General features: G+C 38.3%; 1 protein-coding gene across 1 annotated transcript in view; it reads left to right on the top strand.

The window, feature by feature from the left end:
- CNIH3 (cornichon family AMPA receptor auxiliary protein 3) overlaps positions 1-21427 on the top strand; it is a 46294-nt gene that overhangs the window by 15409 nt on the left and 9458 nt on the right. The window contains exons 2-3 of the mRNA XM_039717184.1: positions 6056-6124; positions 9435-9482. Coding sequence (XP_039573118.1) covers positions 6056-6124; positions 9435-9482 — 117 coding nt within the window. The remainder of the gene's footprint in view (positions 1-6055; positions 6125-9434; positions 9483-21427) is intronic.

The raw sequence follows: 21427 nt of genomic DNA, 5'->3' as shown, positions 1-21427 counted from the left end.
CTTTTACAGACAAAAGAACTTGACTAAAGTGATATAGACTGGGTGCTCAGGTGTTTGTGCAGCACTGGATCTTAGAGCCACATTTTGGATCTCTGTGTGGAGGGTTGTTTTATGGTGGCAGCATGTGAAATTCAAGCTAAGTAGAGCAAGGAAATGCCATACAGTTGTTAGTGTGAAATCTGACAAATAGAACAATTTTCTACCCTTGAATGACTTAAATCCATTTGCAACCTTAATCCAAAAAGGCTCTGCTTAAAGCAGTGTTCTGCTCTGGAGATGAACAACAGCACAATAATCAGGCAGAAGTGCATGGTTTCACTTCTCATGTTATTAGTGTACTGACAGTATTCTCTCTTTCCCTTAAACTTTATATGGTGCAACAATCCAGAGGCTTTGGTTATTCTGCCACTGATTCTGTAAATAATTTAATTTCTTTGAGCTTCATTTTTTCCCCTTGTATAAAAAATGGAAATTATATTTTCCTTTGTTAAGACCTTCATTGCCTTGGAGGCAGATTTATAACTGCAAAGCATTGTTATTTATTATTGTTCACTTTTATTAATATGTGGTGAATTAATAACTGTAATACCCCAAAATGAAAGAGAAGAGAAGAAAGGAATACTTTCCATCTCACTCTTTTCTTTGCCCTTGATTTGGCTGTATTGCTAAGGCTCTCCTCAACACCAGCATGTCAGATCCACTGGTCTGGGAAGCTACTGTGTTGCATAGAGAGGTATGATGAAAACCAAGACTGGAGACTTCTTTCCTTTTTTAGTAGGAGATGCTTAACAAATGGATATAGACAGGAAATACAACATGATAAAAAGCATAAAATTCACTGGAATTTCAGACAGGTTGCCCCTCCATTCATATAATTTTGAAATATCTTTCACACTTGGTAACATTAAGTAGATCAATTCAACCAAAGAACAAAGAGAGGTGAAGAACGCCTCGCAGATAAATTTCTTGTTCAGGTTCATTTCATATCATGATAAGAACTGGGTAGCAAAAGAAACATTCTCTCAATCTGTCACTTTGTTGTTGTTCCTGTTCTCTGTAGCTCTTTATGGGCTCCCTCACAGCAAGGCAGTGACTTATCTTCCCTTCCAGGTCCTTTTTTATTCCTCCCTGGCTGACTCTTACCTGACTGACATTTTTTCAGTTGCTGCTTCTGCCCAACAAAATCCAGCAAAGTACCTCAGCCAGTCTGCTCATGGTTCAAACACATTTTCCCAACACAGTTAATATCTCTGTGCTGGACAGGCATGAAGTTGAGGAGCACAGCCTGCTCCTAATCCTGCCTCCCTTCTGTCCAAGTGCTGAGTTGCAGTCACCCTGTGAGCTGCAGCCCTGGGTGCTGTGAAAGCTGCCTGGGGGAGTGGAGGGCAGACAAATTATCTAAATGAGCCATTAAAGACAGTTCCTCCAATATGGGATGGTGGTGCATTGACAGGGTGGTGGCAAGGAAGCATATGTTAGGTGTTAGTGTTCTGTTCTGTGGTTGGTGTGGTTGTCATCAAGTTCTGTTTTATCTTAACTTTCCTGAGATGCCAGTAGGCAATAATATCCAACTTCTTTGCTGTCACTGCATTCACACCTACACCAACTTCACTGCTACCCTAAACCACCACATTCTCAATTAAAATAAGTTTCTGTAAGAGCTCAGTGATTAAAAAAAAAAAAATCTTCCCTAAAAATGAGATATCATAGCTAATTTCTAACATCAAGTGAAATTTTCATTTTGATGGGTACATAAGCATAAAAAGAAAGCAAAATTCTTGTTTGGTCTTATGTGAATACTTCCTTATTCAAAGCTGTTATGGTCTCTCTGATAAGCAGAGAGAGTGCAGGCAATTAAAACAAATTTTATAGATATACTTGCAATTGAAACATGTATTGTCATCCCGATCTCATTGATGCATTATGTGTATAAACTGGGGCAAAATCCTTGGCTTGTACTGGGAGTTTGGAGATTTGCAGATGGTGTGAATCACCAGAGACTGCAAGCAGTATTTTTATAGAACTTCAGTTTTATTAGGTGGAAAACACACACAAGTATACTTCTCTCACCAGGAAAAAGCATGGCTAGGGCAGAGGCAGAACAAACTTCCTGCAGTGATTTGCAATGTGGATTCACAGGGAAAATTCCCCAAGACAAAAGGTAATGAACTATCCATTGTCCATTCAATCCCTGGCCTGTTTCTGCAGTAATTATAAAAAATATTGCTAAACATGATGCACTTTTTCTTTCCCCCATAGGGCTTTGCAAGTCAACAGATAACTTGGTGTTTTGGGTTTTTTTTCCTTCAAGTTCCTAAATAAATGTCAGATGGTCCTTATTCTCTGTCTATGAAGCTGTGTACAACATTAATGTTTACTACTAGAAATAAATCTCTCCTTTTTGTGAGAACCAGCCCCTAGCACGTGTTTCCAAATTCTGTTCAGCTTTGTGACCAGGGGCTGCTCATTTTTCTTTGGAACAGTCTGTTTATTGTGTGGCCTTTGCAGAGGTTGGGTTGCTGATGTCCATGCATGTGCATGATTTGTAGTCTTGATTGCCACCCTCCATCAAATTGGATTGGATAGCTGAAAGATAATGAATGCCTTATAAAATACATTCATTTACAGAGGTGAAAAGATGTCATTTCTTATGAAGTGCCCTGCCTGGGATCTATTTCATTTTCTCAAGGTGAGATGAGATGAACTGCTCAGCTCAAGATGCTGCAAGTTATAGTAAAATCAGGTGACTCCCAATGAAGGGGATTGACTGGTATTTGATTTCAAGGTTTTGGAATGTTGAACACTTGTTTTATTAAAATTATATCATATCATATAATATATCATATTATGTTATATTATATGATTAAAGATATATATAATATTTCTAATTATTGAAAAATGCTAACGAAAACTCATAACTGTCTGTTGGCAGTCGGGATACAGTTTTTGGTTATTGGTTAAGGTAACAAAACAATTTTTAGTGGAATTTAATTGCTACATTGTTTTAGGTAAATAATCTTCTAACACATTCTACATGTGTAAAACAACAGGAGTAGAGAATAGAGATAAGAATTGCTTTTCTCTTCTGTGAGGCTTCTCTCTGCCTTTCCTAGGAAATCCTTGGGAAAAATTGTGCCTTGCTTTTCTCTCTGAAGAGAAATGTGGCCCCAGTAAGTGTGGCAGGCTCTGAGGTGAAGCAGCCCCTGAGCAGGTCCAGGTGCTGTCCCAGACATTGAGCAGCTCTGCTCAGCAGATTTGTGGGAATCAGGATCAGCTGCATCCAGCTCAAAAGGGAGCAGGCAGGAGGCTGTTCCTCTGGCTGTGGTCAGAACACTGCAGCTCCCTTGAGAGCACTGTGAAATACTTCATGGATGCAAGTACTTGGTTATTTGGGGTTTGGATGGAAAAATGGCAGCTCCAGCCACTCAACGCCCCATGCCATTAAACTGCCACAGAATGAGAGTTATAATTGAAAGAGGAAGATGTTTCCTAATTAATTATGCAAACTCTGCTGCAGCACAGCCCAGCTGTATTTTCAGTAATATAATATAATCTAATTTGTTGCACAGTTACTCAGTGTGTTTTGAGCAACTGCTAATCTTAAGAATCTACAGTTTTACTCAGTTGTGGCTTTAGATTTGGGACAAACCACATTGTAAGATCTAAAAACAATGAAAAAAACCCCAACACACCCCACTCCCAACAACAAAACAGAAGAAAAGCATGCCCCCAAAATGCTCTGGAGTTTCTTTATATTCCTCTAATTCTGACCCTGCCTACGCTTTATATTTTTCACTGTAACTGAGAAATAAGAAACAGGAATGTGCTTTTTCATAAATTAAAATAGGTATTTTCATGTCATCACTAGACTTCTATTTCTGGAGATTTAACCAAATATAAAAATATTATGGAACTTTTTCTGAAATAAATTGAGGAGGATTTATTTTTGTCAGCCTCCTTCCAGAGAGACATGGAAACTTTTATTGAAGAAACTTTCCTGCACTCATGTGTGCTTGGAACCAGACCTCAGTCTCTTTCAGGTGTAGCAGGAATGTCTCTTAACATTGTCATAACTTGCAGGTTTGTCTGTGAGACTGTTGCATTTACACTTACTGGTTCTGTGAAAACCATGTGCTGAAATACCTGTCAGATGTGTGTCAGTGCACTTAGGTATAATGCAAGCATAACATAAATTATCTGCCAGCAAATAAAGAGTAGGGGTTTGGCTACAGAGTTGGGAATGTTGGTGAAGTTAAAAAATAAAAGGAGGAAAAAAAGAAAAAAAAAGAAAACTATAAGTAAACATAAATATGCAGTATATTTGAGGCTAACCTCTTTTCCATCCTTCCCCCTTTCTGTCAGTGCTGATGTTGATATCAAGTTGCAGAGATACCCAATTCTCTGTGTGTCTGACTCACATGCTCATGTGTAACTCTCTTAGCAGTTGGTCCAGCTGGAGGATATGAAGTCCAAGAAATATTAAATACAGAGGTGTCATGAGCCTTATTCTTCACAAATGTACTGCAAGCCCCTCACAGCTTCTCTTAGTTGCTCTTTTACCACTGCAGATCTAATTCCTAACTTGGAAAGATACTGCATCCGTAGGGAGAAATGCTTCACTTGTAATCACATTTTATAGTTCCCTTTGTGGTTTATTCTGCCACTTTGACTTGTCATAGTTGAATAAATTGAATTCTGTGGAGTGCTCTTGTAAAATGCCACACTTTTGATTTTTAAATGTGTTTCAGTGGGATGAATGCAGCATTAGAGCAGGATGTGGAGCGGTGCTGAAATTCATGGATTGTAGCTCTGGGTTTTATTCTCACCATATTAGTGTGATTCAAGAACAGGCCATTTTCAGGTTTTCTGCTCCTGCCTTCCATCTCTGTTAAATGAATGTGCTTTGGCTATGCAGCAGGTCTGTGCTGACACCCAGTTGGTTTCTTTCTGAACAGCCAGGCTGGAGGCACGCTGTTACACATCAAGGAATGGCTGTTGCACTCATCTACTAATTACCAGACCTGCTGCCTTGTACTTCCATCATCTTTTATTAAGAACAGACACTTTAGGCTGTAAAGTGTCTAAAAAGGAATCACTGTTTTAACATCTGTTTATGTGGTGCCTGTCAGGGAGCTTTCCTTCCTTGGGTGAAGCAAGACAAAAGCAGCAGAAAAGGTATTACTAGAATGCAAACACCAAGTTAAGAATGTGCTTTGAGATCTTTGAATGAAGTGTGCTGAGGATTATTACAGCTGTTTTCTTTCCAAGAAAACAGTCTTCCAAGAAATTCTAGCTCTTCACTAGCACTAACACAAGATCTTCCAAGAAAATGCTATCAAACACTATTATTTTTATAGACAATTTTTCTGCTGTACTTTAAAAGCACCAGTGATTACCAGGATGTCTCAATCCATTTGTTAATGGAGGAAACCAAAGGACCTGAGCAAAAAGCATCTCTCCATTAATGAGGTCAGAAGTAAAGTTCTAAAACCTGCCAGAGTTTAGGAAGGGCATGTTGGCTCTAGAGTGCTTTGCCTTTTGAGGAGTGTGCTTGTTAATGAATAGCAGCTTAATGGTGAAGCTAATACTAATTCAGAAGTAATATTTGAGGTAAATTTAACAACTAATAAAAAAGCTGTTTATGTACTAAACCTGGAACATCGTATCAAATGCATCTCTGCGTTTTAGGCAGCTAATGACTTTTTCCATCAAATTTGGTGACGTATTTGTTTGTAAAGTAGTTTTATATCATGTGGAAATCTGAAAAAAGAAATCTTGCTGATATGAGGGAAGAAATATGGAAAGCAGCAGCACTGAAAAGGCTATAGATATGATTTTGCAGAGTGACAGATTAATGAGTTCTAGGTGTCGTATGTAGGAGTATCCCATGTTTTGTTTTAACTACTTACTTCTAAAGGGAGTGTGTCAGGGAAGCTATTTTTCCATATTTTCCCTGGAAAACAAGGAAGGCAGGCAATGCATCTGAGTAGTGCCTTAAGGAAAATAAGTGTTTGAAGGAGCATTCATTACAGGACTTGAAAAAATTGTTTTTCAGATAATTGCCTTCGATGAGCTTCGGACAGACTTCAAGAACCCCATTGACCAGTGCAACCCGGCCCACGCAGTGAGTACAGCCAGCCTGGGGGCTGGGGCTGCTCCAGAAACAGGGAGCACCGAGCTGTTGGTGAAGGATGAGTGTGGAAATGAATAGGGAGTCTCTTGTGAAGTCAGCTGTGGTTTGGAAAATTGATTTATTGGGCCAGTCTGAGGAAGCCAGATGGCGATTTTCATGTTAATGGCTTTCCTCTTTGCTGAAGGAGGCAGGAAAGTAATTTGGAAATTCAAAAACTGAAGAATGTCATGTGATGCTAGTGCTTTCTTTTTCACCTTTTCATTCTGTGGCAGAAGTTTTCCTTTTTGAAATACTTTGCTTTCTCTGTCTTCAAGCATGGAACAACCACTTTCTCCCATACTGTCTGTATCAATGAGCCAAAAACTTGAAAGAATTTGTTAAGAGCTGCATGCCTGAACCTCTCTGTCCCATGGCAGGCCTCTAGATTCTCCTATGCTTTAGGAATAAATACTATTTTCTGCTGCGTCTGCTATAGGAGAGCATTAAATACTTTGGACTGTAAACTCACCTTTAAATAATGAACCAGAAATGCAGCCTGGATTTAAGCACATCCAAATTCCTCTGTTAATTAAAGCTGTAATCTAGGGTGATTTAGCTGACTACAGCTGCACGTGCCAGTTTGTACCACCAGAACTGAGAGCAGAACTTGGCTCCTCATCACCTCACTGGGAATGACAAGGATTATGACAGGTGCTGAATTAGATCTCTACAGAGTATCAAGTTGTTGAATTGCCTACAAGTGATAACCAGATGCAGTAGCTAGTACTTTGCCATTTAACCTTGTTTCATAACTCAGCTGAGGACATGTACTGCTTAGACCACTGATGATTTTAAGCATAAACTTTATAATCCTAGAATTTTTTTATTTTTTTTTTTACTGTTCACTAACACATAAGCAAAGAATGAGAAGAAAAGAAAGAAATTATATGAAGAAATCCTATAGAGGACATCAGTGAATGTAATCTGGTTTTGAATTTCTTGGAAGTAATCTGATTTTCAATCTACTTTATCTGTTTTTACTTCCTATCTGAGAACTGCACAATGAATTTATATGTACCAAATTCCAGTAAATTGTTCACTTCCTAAAATTTGAGATACTCTATGGAGATTATCACATTTTATTTTAAAATTGTAATGGAATTGATCTCCACGATAAAAAAAAATTAACAAGTCCCATTTGCAGTCATATGAGTCGAGGAATCAAAAAGTGAATCATGAAGTCAAGCACAGCAGAGTGTTCTGTGGTTGGTTCACATACTTGACTTCCATTAAACCTTCTGTGATAATTCAAGCAATAATCTCAGATTGCCTTTTTTCTGCACAGTACACAGGTCAATGCCTTTTATATTGTCATAAAAGGAAGATTTTTTTGCAGGGATTTCTTATATCTTTGGTCAAGTGTATTTTCTTTTTCCCTCTGCACCATTTCTTGTGCCCATATTCCATTTATTTGGTGGGGTAGTTTTCTCTTATTGCACTGTAAGTGTCTGAAGTTTACCCATGTGTCCTCCACAATGTTTTCATGACAGAGGGCAGAGCCTTTTTGTCAAGAGGAGGCTGAATTAAAGACAAATCAGAGGCAAAAACAATGTCAGTACTGAGAATTTAATTCAAATAACCTGGTTTGCTGTCTATTACCTTCAGTTCAGAGACAGACTTGCCACTTCTCCAAGGCCAGCTGCAGTTGGCATCTGTCTTTCCCTCTCCACTTTGGAAGGCAAGGGAGCTTTCTGCAGCTTCTCAGGCACATCCACACACATCCATTCTCATGTTTGCAACTGTGAGTCTAAAATTTCTGACTCTCTTTTAGCTCAGAGACTCCAAAAAGAGGCACAGTATTTTTTCTGGGGCCTATCGAGCTGCCACTGCCTTATTGTCTTTCCAAAATGATACTTTTTTTTAAAAAATGGCTTAAACTTGGGGACGGAAAAGCTAAAAAGACATTTATTTGGAGACTAGAATTAAATCTGCCACAACTTTGAGATTTAAAACATTTGAAAAGCAAAAAGCTTAGGGAGAGTTGGCTTCTCACAGTGTTATAGTACATTACCTGTTTAAAAATGTTCATTGTTTGGAATATTTTTGCCATATCTAAATGAAAATATCAGGTAGTCTTCTGAGGACAGCAAACCCACACTGCCTTTTGCAGTGTAACTAATACTAAGTAGAATCTTTCGCAGTAACTCCAGTCAAGGGGCTATGCAGTGAAATTTGGTTTTGCTGGTGAGCTTCTCATTATGAGCCATTGAAAAGAAAGCCTGGCTTTGATTTGTCTTCTTTCTCTGGATTGAGTTTTTAGAACATTTTTTTGAGTCACAATGCTTAATTACAGTGAATCTCAGTATTTATGAATGCATCTGTTGTTTAAAGTGGCATTTCTAGGCCATTTCAGATATTTTTCAGTAATGTGTATTGTGTTTGTGGGGTGCCCTCGTGGCAGGAAGGAATGATGACTCTGACTCCAGGTTCTCAGAAGGCTAATTTATTATTTTATGATACTATATTATATTAAAGAATACTATACTATACTAAACTAAAGAATACAGAAAGGATACTTACAGAAGTCTAAAAAGACAATAATGAAAACTCGTGACTCTCTGCAGAGTCCTGACACAGCTTGGCACTGGCTGGCCATTGAGTCAAAACAATTTACATGAAACCAATGAAACAAATCACCTGTGGGTAAACAATCTCCAACCACATTCCAAAGGAGCAAAACACAGGAGAAGCAAATGAGATAAAATTGTTTTCTTTTTTCTCTGCGGCTTCTCAGCTTCCCAGCAGAAAAATCCTGGGCAAAGGGATTTTTCAGAAAATATGAATGTGACAAATGTGTTAAATTCTAGTGTCACGTGTTCAGGCACCATCTTAGTGACAGAAGAAGAGCTGCTATGCAAATTTCTTTGTTTTTCCCACTCAGGTTTATCTTGAAGCCAGAGGTTGGGTGCCTGAAAATGCAAGACCAAGTCTCTGTGGCATCAGTTGGTATAACTGGATAGAGCCACAAATGATGACTTAAAAGAGTTGCAGCCTCTGGCTGAAGGCTAACACAGGCTTGAATCCCCAGCTGATATTGTTACACCCAATAACAAATGAGAAATAACTTACTGGGACTTAAAATGGGAAAATCATTGGGTTTGCAAGCAGTGGGTAAGAAGTGAATGCTGTCAATTTAGATTAATAACATGTGCTGCTTCACTGCAGCCATTAATTAAAACATTGACCCCTTGTAATTGTGATATATTGTCTCCATTTGTGACACCAGCTAATCTCCTGCCTTTCCCCCTCTTTCTCTTGCCAGAGGGAGCGGCTGAGGAATATTGAGCGGATTTGCTTCCTCCTGCGAAAGGTGAGCGTGAACCAGCCAAGGATTTGTGAAGTTTATGAGAATTAAAGCCATCCAGTGGCAATGTGCATTTATTTTCTCTTTGATCCTCACACTCTGTTGATGGAAAGCTGGATTCAAATGAGAAGTGAACGTCAGGATGACCTTGTAAGGACAGAGCAAGACAAATTGTAAAAGGTTGACATAACAGAGGATATGGATAAAAACTGAACTTCAGAACATCAGCCCATTTATTTTGGAACGAGCTTTTCCAAGGTGGCAAGTCCTTTTACAGTTGCAGCTGGAGGTTCTTTTATAGTCCTATTAAACTGCTGTTACTGTTGTAGTACAGGCTTTAAAAACACCCTTTCTTTTTGAACACTGGCTTAGTATTTTTATTAGTTACATATCTAATGTTCAAGGTTTCTGGTTGATGGAATAGAAAAGTTGGTAGCTATGTATTTCAGCTTGACACAGGTGAGATGCTGAGTGCCTCAGCTTCTGAGACATCTGAAGGAGCTGATAGATTGTGGGTTACTTATTTGTGGCTTCAAATAGGATTTTTCATAAGCCATTTTTGTTTTTCCTGACTGTGTCCCATTAAAGTAAAAATAATCACGGTTCCAAACTATTTTATTCTGTGTTCAAGTTTCTATACATTGTGTTCTGCAGAGGGGTAACCAAGCCACCTAAATCCTGGATTTTTCCTTTAAAAGGTCACCACTGCAGTGGGGACTGCTGAACACACCCTAATCAAGCTAAGACATAAATTCAGATAGGGTTTTAAGAAACATGATCCTCAGAGGTTTAGGGAAAGCCGTAATCAAGCTAAGACATAAATTCAGATAGGGTTTTAAGAAACATGATCCTTTTTGGGAAAGCCAGTGCTGGGGATTATCACTGCGGGCTGATCCAAAGGCATAACTGTGACTCCCTGCAGAACCTATGGGCTGCCATCCTCTGCTCAGTCAGGACCTGGGTCGTGTCTGTTTGGCACCACTGTGAGTATGTGGCTGCTGGGAGCCACATTTGAGTACTTCCTGAGCCTGGTTAGGCCACTTGGGATACGAAAATAAGGGAAAATACTTATCACCAATCGCTTTCCACTTTATCAAATAGGCAGCCAGCCAGTCTCAAGCTGTGTCCCAGTTTCTTGGACATAAAGCAACTGTTGAGTGGTAATGGTTTAATATATGTGAGCCCTATGGGAATGCCTTGCCTGCATCAATGTTTAATTTTTATTGCACATTGGCCTTGTTGTGAATGGCAAAATGGAGGGTTTTGGCTAATTGCAGACTCTGTATTCATAAGGGATTGGCTTGCTTCTGGTTCACTTAAATGGTTTGTTAATTCAGCCTCTTCTTCAAAGTTCTTTAGGGAGACATTTGTTTTAATTGAGAGATTATATGCAAGAAGAGGAGGGTGCAATAACTACAGAGATTTGTAGCCTTCAAATCTGACAACTGCTAAAAATAGCTGTGTTTTATGTAGCATAGAGGAAAATTGAGAAAAAAACAGTAGAGGATTGAGTGCCAGCTATATTGATACAGGAAAGTAGCTGTTAGGAATCTTCCAGCAAGTACTAAATATATCCTTCAATATTGTGTGGCTTTAGGGTCTGTTTCTATTTTTATGAAACAACAGCATACCTGTTTTGAAGTCAGGAAGTTCTTTTATAGGACATTGAAAACAGTGGTATCTTGCTATTTATGACAGTAGAACTTAATGCTTAAGAGCTGATGTAAATTTGTTGTTTTAAAGAGGTTAGAGGTGGGCTATAAAAGTATGTTCAATTTCATTATACACTGATTTTAGAAGGGGTTCTTGGGAATTGTTAAATATGTCATAGAAATCTGATTCCGGTGAGCAAAGACTTTTTAAAGGATGTTTTTGGGTTTATATCCAAAATACTTGGAGAAGTTTATGGAGAAACTGTGACCAGGTGTGTGATATTTCACCAGATATTATATATACTTATGTAACTTAATTTGCATTTTCCAAAATAGAATAGAGGATGCAACTGTTCTGCAGCCAGGCATTTTCTGATGTTTGGTTTGGGGAAAATGTTTCTGTATCATTAAATCAAGCAGGGTTTGTGTGAAGCAGGTATGTATGGTTCTGGCATGTAGACATGCAGGAACACATGGGTCCTTGTTTCTACAGTGCTGTAGGTTTAAATAAACCTAAATGTTCTGGTTACTGAAGAATGATTGATTCAGCATAAAGAAGCTATGAACATTTTACAGCCACAGTCAGATCTCTCCTGAACCAAAAGAGAAGAAGTCTTCTTTTCTGAGCCCAGCACCATGTGAGGTCCTGTCAGGCTACAGGTGCCTCATTTTATCCAGTGCTGTGGTGTTTTCTGGGATGGATCTGTGTTCCTGTGTCCCTGATCAGGAACATCACAAGTGTTCCTGTATTCCTGTGTTCCTGTGGAATATCCCATCATGTGGACATCAGTTCCATACAAGTGTCAGGTGATTTGCACAGGACACACCAGTGTGAGCAAGTGCTGTGGAGGCTTTTTCCCTCTGAAGTGCCCTTGTTTCCCTAGGGATGTGATTCCATGGCTCACTGCAGTGCTGTCCAGAGCACACAAACCAGTGGTGGGTGGGAGCAGAGCAGTACAGAGCAGCTCAGGCTTCTTGGGCTTATCAGCCCTGCTGAGGGGTGCCTGTGATGTGCCAAGATGTGCCTGTGAAGTCTACCATGACTTTTACAGTCAAATATTTTTGTGGGGCTGTTAAAATATGTTCAGTTACTGATGACAGCCATATTATTTAATTGTAATTGCAGTTGTATTTCAAGAAATCTAGCTAACCAATTGATTCCTTATTTTTTAATTCCTAATTGGTAGTTACATTGACACTAAGGACAATTAGGAATTTCCTAGATTAAAATACAGTCAAATTTATTAATCAAGCACTGCAATATTATTACTTTACCTTGGAGGAAATTGAAATTAAATTTTGATTAGGTTATGCATCATAATTTTTGAATTAATTCAATAAATCCTCACTGGGGAGGAGAGTTGATTGAACTTCTTGCTCAATGAACACATTTCACATTTCAGTTTGCTCATGCCAGACACTGCTCAACAATTTAAGTAATCCTTCTCCAATTATCAGCAGATATTTATTTTTAAAGCCCATTAAGCTAAAATAAGAATGATTTCTGAATATCAGAACTGGAACATTGTCAGGAGGGAGTTGAAGTTGATAAAAGACAGACTTGTACTCATTTTTCTAATGTAGTGCAGCATTTTAGTTAAGTTATGCCTAAAATTCCTAAAACTGCAAGTGTAAGAAAATACTGTACCAGAGCTCAATTCTTTTTCTTTATTTTATTTGGGGTTTTTTGGCTTTTTTTTTTTGGTGGTGTTTTTTTTTGTTGTTGTTGTTTTTTGTTGGGGTTTTTTTTGTTTTGTTTTGGTTTTTTTTTACAAATCCTGAAGGGATGTTTGGTTTTTTTTTTGTTTGTTTGGGTTTTTTTTTGTTTGTTTGGTTGGTTTTTTACAAATCCTGAAGGGATGATGGGAAGAGAGTAAATTCAGCAAGAATTCTAACCACAGGCAAGGTGACATTAATCTCAAAGATGTTCCAGATGAACTTGAACTGTCTTGAAGAATACAAACACACAGACAAAAACCCCTGCAGGGACTGTATTCAAATAACCAAACTCGGCCAGTTCAGCACTCCAGTACTAGCAGTAGTATAGTAGATAGTGAATCAGGAGCTGGGGTGTTTAAAACAAAACAAACCTAAAAACCTATTCACCTAACATTTTTGAAGCAGGTTTTAATGTTTTAGTCAGGTGGCTGGGCAGTGCCAGTGCTTGGTCTGGTCTTGTACCTCTGTCACTGTGGTTTCCAGTGCAGCTGGATCTGCTGTGGTAATGGTGGAAATTTATTCTGTATTCAGTAGTTCTAGTGTTTACAAGGTTCAGTTCTGGTTTTTACCACTTTGCAAGAGTAAAATAAATGTCTATTTTAAATTTATATCTCATTTTATATGTCGTAATACCTGTGATAGTTATGTTTTACTGTATTTACAGGTTTTGGTAAATAACCAAAACCTACAGTACCTCAAAGAGTGATTGTAGAATTGTCATTCCAATCACACTGAGATAGTGTAAATAAAATGTAAAACCTAGTGAGTGTAATACAGAATTCCAGACCGTACAGAGTGTCTGTACGGTTTGTTTTGATCTGTATTCAGTAGTTCTAGTGTTTACAAGGTTCAGTTCTGGTTTTTACCACTTTGCAAGAGTAAAATAAATGTCTATTTTAAATTTATATCTCATTTTATATGTCATAATACCTGTGATAGTTATGTTTTACTGTATTTACAGGTTTTGGTAAATAACCAAAACCTACAGTACCTCAAAGAGTGATTGTAGAATTGTCATTCCAATCACACTGAGATAGTGTAAATAAAATGTAAAACCTAGTGAGTGTAATACAGAATTCCAGACACAGTGTCGGTACAGTTTTATTTTGGTACATTTCAACATTTATATATTCTGTAAAAAAAGTTAAAATTACTCACATGTGTGCAAGTAACAGTAATCCAGAGACATGAGCAAACAGGAGCTTGAAGAGTTTTGGATTAACACCACAGGTTCAGCTGTGGACAGAGCATTGTGAGGATGGAGATAAGGCTTGGTCCTGTGTCTGTGTCATGCCTGTTTGTCAGCAGTGAATGCAGACTCCCAAAGTTTGGACAAAACCCCACAATATGTTCAGTGAAAGATTACTGAACTTGTTGGATCAGCTAACAGGGAAAGTTAGCTTTTAGGCTTTTCCTTAATAGCAGAAGAGGAATATTTGAGTATGGAGGTTCTTTTCCTTTATAGGTCTCTAAATGTTATGTGAAATCAACCTTGTTAAAAAACTCCATCTTTTCTTTTTTACCCTTATCCAGCTGACTTTTTTTTCTCCCATATTTTGGCTGGAGGAGACTGACCAATATGCACTGGAGTAATTACCATAATAAAATTTTAATTTTTTTTTACATGGACCTTGATAGGCTCCAGACCTTCACCTTCCAGTGGCTCCTAGCATTCCCTGCTTGCAGCAGCTACAGTGGCCACTCTCCTTTGAGGAGTGTCAGGTGTCCCAGTAGCTCATTTCAACTGACTGATCACATTCTTTTCTTCTTGATATATTTGCTGGTTATTGCCAGGATCACTCTCTCTGTTGTTCTGCCTCATGGTCACTGGCAAGCCTGAGATAATGTGATGGATTTTAAGAGTGTGGGTTTGGGTCTGTCTGTTGATTGCTTCATCATGCATTTAGGGATTTGTGGATGTGTAATATTCTTTTACCCAGTCTGCAGGCTGATGGTCATTAGCAGAGCCCTTCTGTAAGCCTATAGCATGGCTCATTAAAATGCTTAATGTGAGCTTATATAAGCAAATTTAGCAAATTTGATGCATAATCACAAGGAATTTTGAAAGTGGTATATAACCATCCATATTGTGAGAAGGAATCACACTTTCTCCCTGCAGCTGAGAAATCTCCTAAGTGGAAACTCCAGCAGCAAGACAATTAGTTTGTTGTGAAACTGGGAATAGCAGCAATAGTTTTACCTTGATAGTGCTGTACATTTTTTACAATCTCAATAAAAATGCTTTAATTCCTCATTAAGTTGGACTTAACAGAAAAAGAAAATGTTGCAGCATAACCACACTTAGAGGGATAAGTCTGCAGGGTTAATATATCCCAGGTTTCCTCTTACCTGGTAGTGGACTAGTCTGTGAAGCTTAGGTGCTTGTGTTATCTAAGAGGAAAACAGAATTTTCAGTCTAATAATTAGGCATTTTTGGGCTGTGGAAATGACAGTGATATTCTGCCTTGCAGGAGAAAGAGGCTGATGTTTCCAGAGTTCTGACAAACTGCTGCTCAAGCAAAGATCACAAAAGGGAACAAAAAATGGCAGCATGTGACATTTTTCCTGTTAGCAGTGATTGTTACAATGATGGAGCACATGAACTTTGTCCACTCTCATTAGAGACCAAAGAGTTCATCATTGTTGCTGGCTTCTCAGTACATGTCATGTTTCTTGATGTATCTAATGCTCTCTCTTTTCACACCTCATCAATGTGATGAAACTGCTGAGTTTTGAGTAATCTTCTGGGCAGTAGGAAAACTGTCAGGAGACTCTTCCCACAGAGTGACTGGGAGCATAAACCCCAATCAATAGACAATGTGGGTATCTTCAGAAGAGTGAATATGAAATTCTGGATAGAATAACTAGATAGAAAAGTGGATAGAAAAAACACTGTGGATACACAGGTTGTTATTCAGTGTCTCCCTGTGACTCAGGGCAACACAGAAGGATATACTCAGGCAGTGTATAAAACTATTTAGGTAAATACTATGTATTTTAAAGATTGTTTTTATCATCTCATTTTTTCTTCCTCCCCAGTCTTTACACTGAAATTTCAGTACAGAGTTGAATGCTTTTGATTGGATCACATTAGATAGTTTTGTCAAGATCTGAACTTGCTATTAACTGGCCTGATAAGCAGTGTGAATCTGAAACAGATGTTCATTAATCCTTTTTTTAGAGGTTTAAACATATGATCTGTTATTGAGATTACAGTGATATTATTAATTAACATTATCAGATGAAAACTTCATGTTTTAAAACTGTCTTAAGTCAAAAGGGTAGTTTTAGGCTGTTACACATTTGCCTTTCTGGAAGAAAATATAATACAGCTCGGCTTTTGTTGTCTTTGGGTGGATATTCTGTTGTCTTACATTTTGCCACTTTTTGAATTTTTCATTCTGTTCTCTTAGTTGGATACTTTGATCTTTTAAAGGTTGTGTTGAGAGATGGCTTTGAGCAAGACTTGGCTCTCCTTTTCTGTAATGTTTGTGTTGGTGTTTGTGTAACAGTGGTGCTTTTGGTCTCAGGTAAAAAGTAAAGCCTGGTTGTGCCAGATGCTACAAAAACCTGGTAATAAATATGAAGAACATTTTTTTATACTCACAAGACATGTACACAACAGGAAAGGAAGTGTTGCACAGTTGTTCTGATGATAGAAATCTTGGTTTTGGAAACCTACTTAAGTTTTTTTGCTTGCAGGCATAGCTTGAATCATTTATTTTTAACTGAAGGTAAAATTTCCTTGCTGTTTTTGAGGGGTCTGATGTTTTGTTGTGTTAATAATTGTTTGGGGTCTTGGATCTCTACAGGAGCTGTTCAAATCCTGCCCATTTTGGAGTCAGACTCAAACTGCTGTGGTCACATTGATATCAGATTGCTGGGAGTGAAATTATCTGGTGTTGTATGCTTAGAGGCTTGGGATGTTTGCTCTACAGAAATATGAACAGAGGCAATAAGATGAGCTAGATCTCTGTCAATGTCACATGAGTATGAGTTACACCCCTCTGCTATACATGCACACGCTAAATTAGCTTCCAAACTGCCTCAGAAGAAATTCCAGAGTTTGCAGGTAGCCACTGGAATAAAGGATATTGCTGTTTCCAAGGCATTAGTTATACCTGCAATTTTGTATGGTGTAAGCTTGCCATGCTCTGCATGCTCTGTCCATTAGGATTTGGACTGTGATTGCATCATGCTTCATAAAACTAAATTCGTTGAAGTTCTCCTTTGAAGTGCCCCAAAACTTTTTAAAATACATCAGACTCTAAACATGTGTGAGTAACCCAAAGCTGGTCTGTATTTCACTACTCCATTCTTCTTTGAATGGTACTGCTAAACTTTTATTGCATGATAAAACCAACTTTATTCTGGCCTTCAGAGTGGCTCTGACAAGATATTTTTATATTAGGAGAGAATATTTTTTACACTTCAAGGGTAAAATGTGAAGTTAGCTAAAAATGTATTAGTGCATGATTTTGAGTTTATGAAAATCATGACTTATGGTGAAGTTCTTTTTAGACAACTTTCACACAGCATCTCTCACTAGTCAAAAGAGGCAGAAGATAAATTCTGAATCTTCTGTTCATGTAAACAGTGAGGCTGTCCTTAGGTTGTACAAGGGAAAGAAAGAAAGAAAGAAAGAAAGAAAGGACAAGAATTATGACAGGAGAAGTGGAGATACAAGAAAAGCAAGTAAAATTTTTGTAGCTGAAGTATGACACACTTTCAGCAGCTCTGTGTTGGTTTAATTGTTTTCCTCAGCTTGCCTAAATGAGGAGGGAGTTAATATATTCACAGTGATTCACACTTGGTAGAGGTTTTGTTTGCACCAGAAGGATGAAGGATAATGATTTTCCCTGAATCTTGTAATAGATTTCCAGGCCTTCAGTACCTTTGTTACCAAGCTGCCTTTTTCAATTCTGCACTCTGACAGAAAATTCAGTACAGATAATTTAAGGCTCCCTCTTTCCCTCTTTTAAGTCTTTTCTGCCTACTTTTTTGTTACATTTGTTATCTATGAAGTGTGGAATGGGATAAAATTGAGCATTGCCTATTCAGTTAGTCTTTTGGGCACCCACATAGTCTGAATTTCATCAGAAAGAATGGAACTTGGTCCAGAAGCTATTTTGCAGAACTGATAATAGAATTGGGATGAAAGAGCTGGCAGTATTTATACTTCGTACACAAATTATCCCATAAATGTTGCTTGACAAGAGATAGTGCATCTCTTCTTCACACTGTTTTGTTTTAAAGAGGTTACATTCATATTTACTAAAAAAGTATTACTATTGCAGTAAAAATACAGAATATAATCCCTTTTGTCCTTTATTTGGATACAGTATCATATCTGAAAAGTAAGTCCTTAAAATAGGACTAAAGAACTGAGAGGAAGTGTAGTATTTCTGGCAGGCAATTCATTCACTACTGACACTCATTGATTAACTGAATTGTGCCAACACTATTTTTAGTCAATTTTACAAGTTCCTGAATTCAGCACTTTTGAAAAGTTAGAACATAACAATTGTTATTTTTAGCAATAATTGCCTAAGGATGTCTGTGTGCTTACCTAGGGATAATGAGAAGATAGATCCTGCTGTGTCTGCCAGGTGCTCATAGCAGGGGGAGCTTGTAATGGGAGAAGTTAGGAAAAAACTATTGCAAGAGTGAAGAGTTCAACTTGTGACTCAGCCACAGTTTGGTTCTTATTCCTCTTCTGCTCCAGGGGGGAGGTAGGATTTGCCAGAGTGATGCCTGATGAAAACTGGAATATCCTTTGAAGGGAGATATTCACAGTGCTATTACTCATTAAAATATTTCTGTATGAAACTATTTTAGCTTAACTGACTATATTTTGCTGCTAATCTCATCTCTAAGTGTTTAGTCAATAATCAAGGTGCCAAACAAAGTGTCACTCTGTAACTGGTGACCTCTTGCTCCACAATTCAGCTTCTCCCAGTCCTGTTCTGGAGGGTTTGTAAACATAAGTCCTTACAGTGGGAGAACATCACAAGTAACAGTGGAATAAGCTGAAGATGCAGCAAAAATGTAGATGAGTAATGTCGTCTGTACTGTGCTCCTGAGAGCAGTGTACTTCTCAGCCACTTGGGGTGATGCGATTTATGCATCTGTTCCTCAGAGCTGTGTTGAAATATTGGCAGAATTTGACTTGCTAATGGCCTATATTTGCTCTAATTCAGTATGCAATAAAGTAAGTATTTGCATTTTAATAAAACTAAGGAAGTTAAACCAGAGGTCACTGTTATGTTTGGCAGAACGTTAAGTGTGGCTTTAAGTTGGAATCACACCCTATAAAGCTACTGTGCAATTACAAAAAGCAGTATAATTCCTAAATGTAGAGCACAATGATTTCACCCCATACCTGTTTATGGATGCAGGTTTTTTTCTGCTGAGAGTTAAATGTCCTGCCTTGCATCTCGTTGCTGATGTTTTCTACAAAGCTGTTGTAGTGCCAGGGAGGGAAATGTCTTTGCCACGTCTGCACTGCACCAAATCTGCTTCCTCAGACTGCCAGTCTGTACACACCCGGTATGGAAACAGCCCTTTAGCAAACACTTCGTTTTCAGCATTTATGGAAGTGTCAATCTTGGGCAGACCCCCAGGAGAAGGCCCGAGGGCCCTTCCTGAGCCGTGCAGATGGCTGAATTTCATTTTGATCATCCCTGAGGTTTGTGCATTCATAGCCCTGCCTGTGAGCTGGGGTTGGTTTTGTAGCTGCTAACAAACAGCTGCCGCGCTAATTGCCCTTCTCCCCAGTTTTGGGGGAGCAGACAAAGGCGGCAGGAGCTCTTGGAGCAGCCCAGCTGCGGGGTGTCCTGGCTGCTTGTGCCTGAAATACCAAAGTGAGGTAGGGCAAGAAGAGGTTTATTACCCTGTTTTCTGCCAGCGCTGTGGAAATTAGAGGAGTTTGCACTCCGGGGTTGCTAACCCAGCTTCTGTTGCTGGTTCGGAATTAGCGTTAGAAAAAGGAAGGTCATAAAGATGTCTCCTGATCCCTGCTGAGTGGAAAAGAACAGTTTGCAGAGGAGATACACTTGTAAGATCACAGCACATCTGCCCTAATGACGTGCCTTCCAAGGATGGGGCACTTCTTGAATTGTGCCGGTGCCCTGCAGACCTTTAAGTCTTTTTTTAAATCCGTTTCATAACCTTTTTACCTGTTGGCTGCTATGACCTTCCATGGGCTCTGTAATACGGAAATATTTATGGATACTCCCTATGGGTGTCCTGTAAAGACCTGATTCTCGTCTGTCACTCCTGTTGAAGTTATTACTGGTCTTAAGAAAAAGCTTAAATATTCTAGTCATAACTAGCTCCAGTGGAATATATAGAATTGAATATAATTATCCCCATGTTGCAGAAGAGAGAAAGAGACAATGAGAAGTGAAATGATAGGCCTAAATATAAATGTGTTTAGTAGCTGAGATGGAAAAAGCATCCAGAAATCCTGTATTTTAATATTAGATCTTGTACTGTGTCACAGATGGATATGAAGTGAGAATAGTAATTAGGCTCTTTGTGTTATTAATTTCATTGTCTGGTATTTGTGCTGTGGAGTGACTTATGTTCACATCCACTTAAGAGAAATGTTTAAAGAAATTCCAATAGCTCTTTAGAATAATTAAATTACCTTCACAAAGCACTGGCTTTTTGCTACTTTGTTTCATTGTGATCCTGAGCAGTGAGTGGAGGGGTGAAAACACAGATATTATATCCCTTTTTTTTAAAATTTGTCCTCTGCATTTTGTTTGTGACATTAAGTCTTACATGTGTGTGCTGCTGCTCTCCCCCAGGTAAAATGTACAGCTGCATATATGAATTTAGTAGGTTCAACTGCACATCGTCCTTTTGATGATCTGGAATCCATCTCCCAAGCATTTTCTTCTGAACTACATGCACAAATCTACCTGCCAAACTGCTAAATACTTCTAGAGGTTTGCATAACATGGTTTTGAATTACTTAAAATGGTTTTGTTCCATGTTTGTGTTATAACAATTTGATGCTACTGAATTAGCAACTAAGGAACAATCTATAGAAACACAAGCAAGTGTGGATTTTAACAGGAGAATTGAAATAAATTGGACCTGAATATTTGGACAGAAAACCTTAGTATATTTTCTGTGGCAGCACTGTATTGGGCTCTAGGGCAGCCTTTCAGAAGACGTTTTGGAAGTCAAGTAACTCAAATAATTTAAAGTAGATTAGAAAAGTGGGAAGACTTCTTGTATTTTAAGAGTAAAATTTAGTTTTTTGTCTGTTTGATCAGAGCAAACAGTATGTTTAAAACTGTTGGAATTATTAAGATGTATGGTCTGTGTATTTAAATTACACATAGTTGACCCTTCTTCTTTGGTTTGTGCAACAGCAGGAGGAAACAGATGATTTGTTTCAGAGTATGTACATTCCACATACACAGTCTGGGCTAAGGCACATGCTACTGCTATTTTTTGTGTGGTTTTGCTTTCTTTTTTTCCCTTTCTTGCACTACACTTCTGATTTTTCCAGTCTATGTTTTTCAGTTAGGGGAATTTCGGAGTCATTAAATAATCTCCCTTTGA

This window comes from Passer montanus, unplaced genomic scaffold, assembly GCF_014805655.1.
Source record: "Passer montanus isolate IOZ18808 unplaced genomic scaffold, ASM1480565v1 scaffold37, whole genome shotgun sequence".
Classification (NCBI taxonomy): domain Eukaryota; kingdom Metazoa; phylum Chordata; class Aves; order Passeriformes; family Passeridae; genus Passer; species Passer montanus.
This window is presented reverse-complemented; position numbering and strand designations above follow the sequence as displayed.